General features: G+C 48.3%; 2 protein-coding genes across 3 annotated transcripts; both read left to right on the forward strand.

Annotated features, from left to right (window-relative positions):
• The first annotated feature begins 2,267 nt into the window (after positions 1–2,267).
• On the forward strand, positions 2,268–4,861 carry LOC122383219. Its single transcript, XM_043369404.1, has 4 exons — positions 2,268–3,028; positions 3,424–3,559; positions 3,838–3,969; positions 4,206–4,861. Exons 1-4 carry the CDS (start codon positions 2,932–2,934, stop codon positions 4,432–4,434), a joined length of 594 nt encoding a protein of 197 aa, XP_043225339.1. The 5' UTR covers positions 2,268–2,931; the 3' UTR covers positions 4,435–4,861.
• A 537-nt stretch (positions 4,862–5,398) lies between these two features.
• LOC122383223 (RIB43A-like with coiled-coils protein 2) lies at positions 5,399–10,797 on the forward strand. Of its 2 annotated transcripts, none has more exons than XM_043369419.1 (4): positions 5,399–6,625; positions 6,861–6,988; positions 7,082–9,669; positions 10,089–10,797. In XM_043369419.1, exons 3-4 carry the CDS (start codon positions 9,043–9,045, stop codon positions 10,590–10,592), a joined length of 1,131 nt encoding a protein of 376 aa, XP_043225354.1. In that variant the 5' UTR covers positions 5,399–6,625; positions 6,861–6,988; positions 7,082–9,042; the 3' UTR covers positions 10,593–10,797. The 2 variants fall into 2 exon arrangements, with proteins under 2 accessions (XP_043225354.1, XP_043225364.1); XM_043369429.1 differs by having other exon boundaries at positions 5,921–6,625; positions 7,099–9,669.
• Positions 10,798–11,771: the final 974 nt, after the last annotated feature.

Here is an 11,771-nt window from a genome sequence, read left to right on the forward strand (position 1 = left end):
TCTGTAATTGACTAATAAGGACCTACATTTAAAACGATTGTTCTCTGTAGATAAATAAAATGCAATTAAATCAATATTTACTATTAAGATGTGGCTCGCATGGACGGAGAGACAAGCGTTTGCAGGTTTAATTGGTTTTCTACATAAGTCCCGGCAAATGGGGCGTACGATACCTCATCCTTTGACTTTTCGCTGAGTCAGAGCCTTGCCAAAAAAGAGAAGAAAGTGCTGGCCGTTAGAGGACGCAGTGAATGGAGATGCCATGAAAGCGTAAATTAAAGAAGTATCAGATCAATCGATGACTTTGACAATCAGGACTCAGGTCAACAACCCAAAGGCCAGGCTCCAGTTTTTTGTTGGTATTGCTTCGGAAAAATGGTCATCGATCAGCATTGTCGGTACTATCGCACTTGTGCTATTTAGGGCCTTGCTGGTGCTGCCCAGACTCTTCGGGCGACATGATTTTCAGTAACGTGACGTCATATTCCAGTCACAGTGACGTCATATTTGACGCCACTTCAGGTAATTAATGCAAAACTGACAGCGAAGTCTTGCAAGTAGAGCACAAATATCAAATCACGATTGATAAGTGCTTGAAAAAGAATTAGATCATTTTCGGTGCTAATTATAGGCAGTTTTCTTACCTATTTCCATTAGGTATTTAGTAATACCTAATGGGAAGGTCACGTGACCGACCTGACCTTAAGTAGTGTTGCTGAACCATTTGACATGAGGAAGTTTTAAGGACTTCAGTACATGCTATTATCAACAAGATATAACCCGCGCGCTGATGGGGGGCCATTTTGGCCCCTCTGTGGTTTTTCTTAAATAGCGAGAAAACGGCGGCGCGCAGCGCCGCCAAATTCTGGGTACGGGGACCCGCAGTTGCTACTGTACACGAACCCCAACTTTAGCCGTCTGTCCTGTCCAGTAACAACCGATAACATTGATATCGACTGCCGGTACCTGTACAAGAGAAGCTGAGGTTTTCTGTGCGTGCCCTCTGACAGCTTACCGTTGTTCCCTGTGAGGGTGCTGGGACAATTTACTCAGGGTCGCTGTACAGTAGCAACTGCGGGTCCCCGTACCTTACCGGGCATCAATTTGACACCTTCACACAAAATTTCAAGTCACAGGTCACCTCGGGTCAGGAGTTATTGAGGTCAAACTGAGGTCATGTTCGAGTAAAAATGAGCGAAAAACATGACATCTTGAAACGCTCACAAATTCTACAGTTTCCAAGCAATTTTAAAGTTCTTTATGTGGTTGTGTAGAGAAAAGACGGCGCTACAGAACTGCCATCTTGGATTTTCGAAAGTCTGGGATTTTACTCCCCAAAAATAAAAAAATGATTTTTTTAGAAAAAACTCAAAACAAATTCCACAATTTTTTCGAATTTCGAAAAAACGGAATATATGTGATAGTCCCTTCGCTGTTCGATATACATACCAAATTTCAGATCAATACCTCTATTTTTGGCCAAGTTATAGCGAAAAAGAAACTATTAAAAATTGATGACGTCAAATTTTTGAACTCAATTTTTTTTTGCAATTCTTAACCACGTAGCGCAAAACGGGGACCACCATTGAACTCCCCGTGACGAGTTGCATCGAATCGATACCCTTTTTTTGCAAAAATATCAACTTTGAAATTTGACCTAATTTGACCTGACCTTGACCTGACCTTGACCTGACCTTCACCAAAACATATTCTCAACTGACCCCAAGGGCTGCCTGTCCCACATAACCGCATTTGGCATATAAAATGGACCATAAAACATGCATCACATTATATTTTTAATTTGTGACCCTCAGTGACCTGACCGCTGTGACCTGACCTGGTATCAGTGACCTCAAATAGCAAAATATGTGTTTGACGAACATTTCTCCATCGATGATTTTCAATGAAATGCATTTTACTCGATTTTACAACGCATTTCTTGAAATACCTGTAAACGGTGAAAATTCGACATTTGACCTGACCTGTGACGTCATCGGTTTGACCTAGGTCAATGAAGTTCCGTCAAAAGGTAGTTCCCCATTGGGGCTATCCAACGCCTTTTGCCGCTTGTCGCTATGTTGCGTGGTTCTCGAGATCCTAGGGGGGAAGGGGGGGCAAAAATGCCCCCCCCCCATCAGACCGCGTTGCTCGGCAGACCCCATCAGGGCGCGGAATAATCTTCTCGCAAAAGATCTCTGGCACTGAGCGATGCCGAGTTGTGATATCTGCCTTTTTTTGGTGTCGCACAGAGTTTCATGGATTGCATCACAGGTCAGTGACCTCTCCTGACTTGAGGTGCAACAGCAGATTTTTTTCCAAAATATTTGGCGTGATTCAAAGGAAGATGAGCGATTTTTCAGCGTTCTATCTCTGAAACGTTTCGAGCAATCACAAAAACAGATCCTCCTCAATATACCGCAAACTCCTGTTCGGTGTTACGGGCTAAACGGTCATTGCTCGCCCACGTTCCGGACAGCACTGCTTCCGCGTGTTCATCGAGACACGTGTCTCCTTCGTTGAGGTATTCGGAGCGGGGGGGGGGGGGGAGGCTCGGAGCCGGCCGGTGGCTGATCTGAGGCAGCCCCCCCCCCCCACTTCCGGTCGGTTGGAGCGAGCCCCCGGCGCCCCCCGGTCGGCCAGTGGTGCTTTCACTGCTGTCCGCCGCCGCTGAGGCCCGCCGGGTTGTAGGATGGACGGCAGCAGCGGGACCGGCCCGACCCGACCGGGCCGCGCTGCAGTGACCTGACCGAGTCCGGAACCGGACGCGTCCGGTCTGCCCGGTCCACCGGCCGCCTTCACCGGACACCGGGGGCCTACATAAGCGCCGGCGGCGTCCAGTCGGCAGTCAGAGCCGCACACCAGCTCAGAGACGGCCGTGGGTGCTCGCCGGCCAGTGCAGACCTCCGATCGCAGTCCGTTCACACACTCAGCATGAAGGGAGCCCTGCTCGTACTGCTCGGCGTGGCGGCGGCGGCCGCAACGCCCGCTGCCGACTACTCCAACGAGATCAGTCTGGAGATGAGGGAGTGTGAGTGCCTCGAGACGCGAATGGTGGAGATGGGACGCAGTGCGCAGTGCTTCCCAGCTGATATGCATTTGTGTTCAGCAAGAAACTTTGGCAGTGAAATGCTTTACAACTTTTCTATTGATCTATTTTGGCCAGCCAAGTTGCCTTACCATAACGTATAATTTCAATTTCTCTCGCAATGATCTCCTTTCCCTCTCTGCTCATCCTGCCGCCCCAGTGATATCTCTATAATCTGACGTGGTCCGTCTCCGTCCGCCGCCCCAGTGATCTCTATAGTCTGACGTGGTCCGTCTCCGTCCGCCGCCCCAGTGATATCTCTATAATCTGACGTGGTCCGTCTCCGTCCGCCGCCCCAGTGATCTCTATAGTCTGACGTGGTCCGTCTCCGTTCCCAGCCCAGCTGTTGTCGATCGTGGAAGGCGTCCGCCAGCTCTCGCTGCTGCTGAGAGAGTCGTGGAACACCGGATCGCGTGCTGCCCGCGCCTTCACCAGTCAGATGAAGCCGGCGGACATGGCCCGCGCCCTGCAGGAGTGAGTGCACCGCCGGGCCCAGAGTCCATCCGCTTCGGCTATGAAAGATTAAGAGCATTGGATCATGCATCTTAAATGTTTTTTCAAAACAGAACATAAAATTAAAAAATGAACTATGATTGTGTTTGGAAGATTAAGACCTTTCGTCAGGAATAAATAATTATCATGCAAACAAATAAATGTCAATGAACTGTTTAGCATCCATGGTGATTATTTATAGTCGTCCAATGTCAAAACTGAGACGGTAAGCTAACCAAGCGAACCCGTTGTTTTCGCAGGAACGACCCGATCGAGGTCTCGCTGAAGGCCCTCAGTCTCGACAACGAGATGTGCCGCAGCCGCATGATCTGCGAGCTCCAGACCAAGCTGACCTCCTACAGCATGGGAGACCTTGTCTACGAGGTTATCAAGTAAGTTCAGTCTGAGTTTTGGAGGTGATTCATCGAGGTGAAACATTCGTTGCCACATCCAGACGCATAAAACTCATAATTGATTTCATTTACCTATGTAGTAATTTTTTGTCCATAATCATGACGTAACGAAAAAATATATCTAAACATGAAACTTGAAAGAGCTCAGGAATTTTCGAACCTTGCCACATATGTTTTCCGGCCCGGCATCTGACATCCCCTCTCCGCTCCGCCAGGCGCAAGGTGCCCAAGCTGAAGAAGTACGGCGTGGTGACGGCCCGCGACCTGGGCGCCCAGAGCTGCTTCGAGGTGTTCCCGTGCCGCGCCAGCAGCTCACCGCTCATGGACAACGCGCGCCACCTGCGCAGCCTGGTCGAGGACTTCTGCGACCTCAGCGGCAAGTCCTACACCTCCTCCTTCTGCCGCGGCATCAAGTTCGCCGTCGACCGGCTCGAGTCCTTGTAAGCGGCTCTGTCGGAGAAGAGGCTGTAGGCTAGGAGAGACGAGTCACTGCAGAGCCGAGGGCGCCGCGCGCTCGACCACTCTGCGGGTAACATCGCGGGGTCGAGCGAGCTGCCTGGAGACTGGCGGATCGAGTCGACTCCTCTGTTGTTCAGACGGGTGCATTTGGTAACAGTCAGTCAGAGTGCTGCCAGATGTGGCTAGCTGGTGCCTGACGGCGCCCGGTAAGCCCGTCGTGTTGTTGGAATCTCATTGTTATATTTATTTCCCCTCACTATCCACCTCTGCTCATGTGTTATATCTACTGTTGACTACCTTTCACGTCAAGGGACGGTGCCGCAGTCAAACAACATCGTGTTTGCTATTGTCCCTGTGTGAAATGTGTCTTACTAATGTCAGCAGTGCGCAGTATGAATAAAACACATAAAGAAGCCGAGCGTTTATATGGTAAATGACGGAATACACAAATACCGCCAAAATAATAAGGCAAAAGAAGTGAGAAAAACGGCAATCACAAAATGCCAGGCTACAAGTTATGTAATTTCGTGTTCATGCAACAATTGTGACGAAGAAAGCCAGAGGCTTGTCGAGATGCGAGCATTCAACAGTGGCATAAGCACACCAAACAAACCATACCGGCTTTAGTGGCCCGCAAACCCGCGGCGACTGCAACGACTAGAAGAAAGATATCACCAGGCGACTGAATACTGTGCCGCAGCACAGGAAACTGCAATGCGACACACGGGGAGAGCTAGGCGTCGCAATCCGTCTGCGCCATCATCCCCAAGCAGAAAGGAAACTCAGCTATCCTGCTTTGATAATCATGTAAGGGACAACGATACTGGATAGTGGCGTATACGAAACAGGACCAAATATTTGTAGGCCGAGGAAGGATAACAACAATCACAAATGCAGATCTTGATCACTGATTTCTGCCTTAGTCGCCGATGTCCTCGCACGTTGCCCCATTTTCAGTAAGAGGGTCAGTTGACATCACGTTGCCGGTATTTGACCGGTCAGGGTGGTTGGTTCTCTCCAGGTCGTCGCGGCCGCCGAACCGCGCCGGCCCCGGTCCGGTCACGCAGGAATTCAGACCGACAGAGCCAGTTTTTGCCGGACCGGTTAATAAGGCAGACAGCGCCCCACTAACGGATATGGGTCAGCGGTGATGCTCGGAAACTGGAAATGATGATTTCTCTATAAGTTTTTGTTTATATAAGGTTCACTCAGTAATATCGTAAGCATGAAAGTGACAACAAATAGTGCTGATGCTGACTGGTCGTGTATGAACACATGTCTCAGAACGTTTCAATGATTTAAAATGTACTTTGCAAATAGAAAAAAAAACGAATTTAAAGATACGAAAGCCTTGAAGCTTTCGCAAACATCAGCCACATTTTCTTTTTCAGGATGAAAGGTGGATAACATTGGATGACATTTGACGGGAAGAAATGTAGCTTAGTGATGTCACGAGATTTATAGCTCAGACGTACAGAAAGTCGAACGGTCCGCGTCCACAGCCGCGCCTAGAAATCGCGCTCAGCTGGTTCAGCTGATAATGCAGTTGATATCAAGGTTGGTATTAGGGAGTCTTTCTTATGAAATTGACGTAATAGCAATTCTAGATGCACCGTCACGACTGAGACGAAGATTACAGGATAGGACGCTGTAAAACTTGCTTGGTCCAAATACCCGCTTTGCGTATTGTTTTGGACTTAAAACACGCATACGTAACGGTTGAAAGATGTACACACATTTATAGGCTCATCGGTATGCTTAAAGTAATTGGCTGTTGATTTTCTTTGATTTTCTTCAACACTCTGAGAAACATCATTTTTAAGCTCCTCCCCTCAAAAATCAAAATGCCTGGTGGAAGAACTATCTTACCTCCGGTGAAGAACATGAAGATAACTCAGTACGAAGACGTAGCTGCTGCCGCCGCCAGCTCAGGGGAAATCTACATCATCGCATCCGATGGCGTGGTCATCGATCCGGAAAGTTCAAAGTTTGCGCTCAATGAAGACCCCGAGAATGAGAGGTTCATGAAGCTGCCGTCTATTCCAGAAGTAAATAAAGTCAAAACGGATGACGAAAAGTCAGCCGAGAGCAGCGCAGCTCCCAAATGGAACCCCGCGCAGGCTCAGCAGAGCGCATCCAGCACAAAAGCTGAAGAACCTATTACGGTCGAGGAAAAGTAAGCATTTTTGTTTATTTTAATAAAAAACTTTGACATTCAAGTGCCTTCCAATTTGATAGGTTTTGTCCAACGTGGGTAGTTTTAGGCCTGGAACCTGTCAAACGCCCCCCAACCACGCAGCTCGTGTCGTTAAGACCTTGCACCTTGTCTTGAACTAAAGCCTAATGGCTAACATACAGAAAACTCAGTTGATTCACGCTTTCCCATTGAATTTACTTACCTTTCCTTTCAGAGACGAGTGTGCATTGGAAGATGACGAATACGAGAGCTCGCTATATCATGTAACCAAAGAAAAGAGACGGTTTCTGTACTCTGCTTTGGTCGTGGTGTTTGGCCTGATAGCACTCGCTATAATCTATGGTAAGCATGGAAGTGAACATCCTCTTTGACATTACCAATATGTGTATGCCTGTTTGAACCAAAAGGAAGTGATAGACTGAATCATTGAAGCAGACATCCTCTTTTTACAGCTGCTGTGAAGTCTGCATACGAAGTGCCCCCCAGCTGACAACACATGAAAAGGGGAGCGATACTCAGTGGGAAGCGGCGTGATCGTTTGTGAATGTAAATATCTGTCGTATGAGATGTTAGAGGAGCATACGTACATTTAGGAGAAGTGCATATTTAAAAAGACAGTGGAATTGCTTCGTTTGAAAATGCCTTAAAACAAAAAGTTACACATGAATGCTTTACCTACCTATAAACTATTCATCAGAATCAAAAATAAGGTCATTAAGCTAACAAAAGCTGAAGATATCACGACAAAGATGGAATCATAGCATGTCCAAGACGAGAAGAATACAGAATTGCCCACCACACTGTTAGGCCTGGTAGCGATATCAACCGTTTCAAAGCTACGAACGTTTAATTCGAAGCCTTCGTCGTCACAGTCAGCAGTCACGGGTCCTGTACCTCCTGTCTATTCATCCTTCCAGTCAAGTGGGAAAGAAGCCCACTTCCGCGGCGCAGTGGCGCTGGGAGGTGACCTGCTGACCCGCGGTCCCCGGCGGCACCCTAACGGTCCAGCTCGCGGCCGCCCGACCGCCCGTCGAGCCGATCGGCACCTGATCAGGACGGCCCGTCACGCAGCCAGCGTCACGTCACGGGACGCAGCCCGGCGACACGTCCCGGACGGAGGACAGAGCATACGTCGCAGGGCAGAGGGGGTGGTCGACCAGGGGTGCTGGATCGGGAGAGTGGTGGGGGTTTAAGGGCAAGGGGCGATGATAAATGAACAGATCGTTGCTGGACCGGTCTGTGATTTTATTTAGAGAGAAGAATATGCGTCTGAAATGTTTTAAAAACAAACGGCCTCACCCATCTCATAAAACTAAGTGGCTATCCACTGTTTGGAAGCTGTGAATAATTTAAATGTGAATATGTTATATATTCAAATTCAGAAGTTACCATTTATCTAACGGTGGTCTTTAAAAACCTACGGCGCATATAAAGGTACCGTATGGTACTTAAATAAGGCTGCCCCCATGAGTAGGCGGTAATTATTTGTTAAATTCCATTGTAGGTACTACGTTTAAATGTTATTGTTAATTTAGTTGACGCTCGTAACATTTGAAGATGAAGAAATAGGTACGAGTTCCCCTGAACCTATAAGCTGTATAAATTTGGAGTGAAAGTTGTCAAGAATGATGCAGTGCTGGCTGAGTTGGGTTCATTCAAATCGTTCAATGCCCACATTGTTCCAGGCAATTGAACAAACACATGGGTGGATCCAGAACGACAGTCTCAGACGCTGCAGGGGGGGGGGGGAGAGGGCTGCACACCTAAGATGCAAACATTCGAAATCGAAAACATTTCTTTCAATTCCAAGACCTCATTGGATTTCGATTTTTGTGCACTGCTCTGCAGCTTGCAGCAAACTCTTCCTCATGCAAGTTGTTAAGTTTTCTTTCTGTTACAGAAAAACGAAAAATTTTCATCGAATTTACCCCACATGCCCCCTTTGGATTCGGAGGTGAACAAACAATCCGCACATTCTGCTTTGGTTCTGATTGCCAAGCTGATTACAATGTAAACGTAAAGGCTGAACGAGTCATCAGTTCTGGTTGCTATGGTAACGGTATTGACTATCAACAACGCTGTGTTCCCTGGCTGTGTTCATGCTTGGTTCGCTTGGTTCGCTTAGTTCTGCACCGTCTCTGACTCTCTACAGGCGCTACGACTGCCGTGTCGCGCTTTCCGCTGCTCACCAAGTCTTGGTTGAGCCTTTTCAGGCATTCTGATGTAAGTGGAAACGGAGTTTAATAGTGAAAAAATCGATTCCATCATTATTTCCTTCTGCACATTGTGAGATCTACGAGACACACAAGGTTGGTGCTTCTCTTTCGACACGGTTGGTGCGGAATCAAATCCTTTCATTACTATAATTATTAATTAGTCTACCAGTAATAAGCGAGATGGTATACGGTAGCTATTTGGCCCCGGAGTACCGGGATGGCGCGGCTATCGAACGAAGAAGATGCTCCGAAGACCTGCGAAAGAATGCAATATTTAATGCTAAAAAGCGCACCATAGGCTTAGACCTACCAGCATTGAATCGCCAAGTTGATCTGAATAACGAAAAACGAATGCGGGACCAGCAACGAGATGAAGCGTACGAACGAACTGTGCTAAAAGGAGACTATTTAGCTCAGCTAAAAGAACGAGACGAGTGCCGTTTGAAGAGAGCCCTCCAAATTGAGCAAAACATGTTCAGAGCTGAATATCAAAGACCGGATCAAGCCCGTGAGTTCGACCTAAATGACCCCGATTATGTGAAACACTTCAATAATATTGATATGAAAACTGGACCGCCTGATGGTCCATTCGCTCTGGGAAAGGATGAGCGACCAATGAAAATTGCCCATAAAAAGGCTCAGATGGAGTGGGAGAAGCAGCTCAGCGCGCAGTTAGCCGAAAATAAAGCGGCCAAATGTCAGCAAGAAGTCGCTGATAGCATTGAAGTCCGAAGACAGCGAGAATTAACGGCGAAGACAATTGCTGCTGAGCAAGCAGAACAGCAGTGCAGGACAGCAGTTAAAAAGGTAAAAGGGCGATCATTCGATGGCTGCGAGACATGAAAGTAATCGTGTTTCTGTAAGGATTCTTCATTCTTGAATATGCTTCAGAAACCTTTTCAATTAACGTTCGTAATAACGTATTCACAAACAAATAACAGTCATTGTCTGTACAGATAAACGTTAACGTATATGGTAAACATAGCGCCTATAGTAAAACGCCTTTATGAAAACCCTAAATGTCGTTGAGTGATATTTCGATCAATAGCAATCATTTAATCTTTTCACTAAAATCCATACCTCATAATTGAATCTCATATTCGTTCACGTGCTGTACAGCGTTTCACTTATAACATCTCTGGCATGTCGCTGCATAGCGCTGCACAATGTACTCGTACATGTTCAGCGAGCGACCAGAGTCACCAATCAATCTCGTCCCCCGGTAGACCAACTCGGAGATAAACCAGGCGCTGGCGGTCGAGCGCCGGCAGACGGAGGAGGCGCAGCGCCAGCACGAGCTCGAGGACAACAGGGCCGAGATCCGGAACGCGCTGTACGGCGACTTCCTCACGGAGACGCCACACGCCGCCATCTCGTCACTGGGCTCGCGGCGCGTGCAGGTGGACCGCTACAAGGGCCTGCTGCCCGAGGAGCGGGCGCGCCTGAAGCACGAGCAGCTGCGGCAGCTGGAGGAGGACCGGCGCCGCCAGCAGCTGCAACGGCAGGAGCACGAGCGCTGGGAGCAGAAGACGCTGGCGCAGGCGCGGCTCGGCGTGCTCAAGGACCGGCAGCAGGGCCGCACGGAGAGGCAGCTGCGAGAACAGCTGGCCCAGGAGAACCAGCGGCTCGCCATGGAGCAGCAGAAGAAGAGGGAGATGTTCGACAAGCACGTCTACACGAACGTGCCGTCTGAGGCGTTCTTCAGCCAGTTCAACACCAGCACCAGATAGAAAGGCATGTTGACGCCAAAGCTGAATGCATAGGCCGCCTGAATATGACACCGTTTTACAAGCGATTTAAAACAGCGCCACTTCGCTGAGTTGGTGCTCAATTCATTATATGCGAATAAACATCTCTTAAAAAATTGTCCTTTGTTAATAAAGTTGTGTGAATGTCTCGCTTTCTTTGGGCAAAATACATGATTATTCGGCTTAACTGTTTGTATTTAAGCGCGGATTGCCGTTCCCGTACCTAATGTTTATGTAGTGGTAGTGAGCGGGAACCCTTGGGCGAGCCTAAGCAAGCAAGGGCGGGCGCCTGAGCCATTTTGGAGGAGGCCCGGGGCCGGGGCCGGGAGAAATTTTCGCAGAAGTCCATCCCCACAGTCTAAGCATGAAACAAATATGTCTTTTTTTTTAACCCTCGCCGGCACAGGCCATTTTGAGTCCTTCGACGGCACAAGGGGGGGGGGTTGGTACGACCCCCCCTCGCGTTTGGCCCCTGATCGAGCTAGAGCTTCGCGGAAAAAACGAGCGTATTGCCCGTCACGAGAGGAAGCTGATGATACCCAATTTTAAGGTCCTAGGTCATCGGGTGACCTTCCAGGTCAGGTCAATGACCCGAAAACCGGGAAAATCGGGACCTGTTAGAAAGTCGTAAAGTGTGGCTGTTATGTGGTTTTCCGGGGTGCTGATCACGAATATCGTGTTAGTTTTGATCAGAGATGATGTCTTTAAGCATTTAGACCAGGTCGGGTCAGGTCAGGTCAGGTCAACCGGTAGGGGTTGTGACGGGTATTCGTAATACGTGTCAACCGCCTCGGACAGCTTCGTAACATGTTATGAAGGCACCAAAACTACTTCGTAAATGTTCAAATGGTTGCTAAATTCGAATTCAGCTCCAAAAACTAGCCTAGAAACATGTAAAACTCGAAAAGTGAACCGAGGTCACCCGAGGTCACCAAAGGTCAATGACCTGACCTGACCTTCAGGTGACCTTGACACCCACCCTAATGCATGGGAGCAACATCAAATCACATGTTTGATTGAACGTTTGAAACCACGAAAAGCTTGCAAACGCGCGGCTAATGCGAGCCGACATGCGCCGGACCGCGATTTCGGCCAAACATGGTCACAGAAAAGAGGTCACAGGTCAAAGGTCATTGGGGTCAGGGTCATGAAATTTTCAGG

The sequence above is a fragment of the Amphibalanus amphitrite genome, unplaced genomic scaffold, assembly GCF_019059575.1.
Source record: "Amphibalanus amphitrite isolate SeventyFive unplaced genomic scaffold, NRLGWU_Aamphi_draft 000012F_arrow, whole genome shotgun sequence".
Lineage (NCBI taxonomy): Eukaryota > Metazoa > Arthropoda > Thecostraca > Balanomorpha > Balanidae > Amphibalanus > Amphibalanus amphitrite.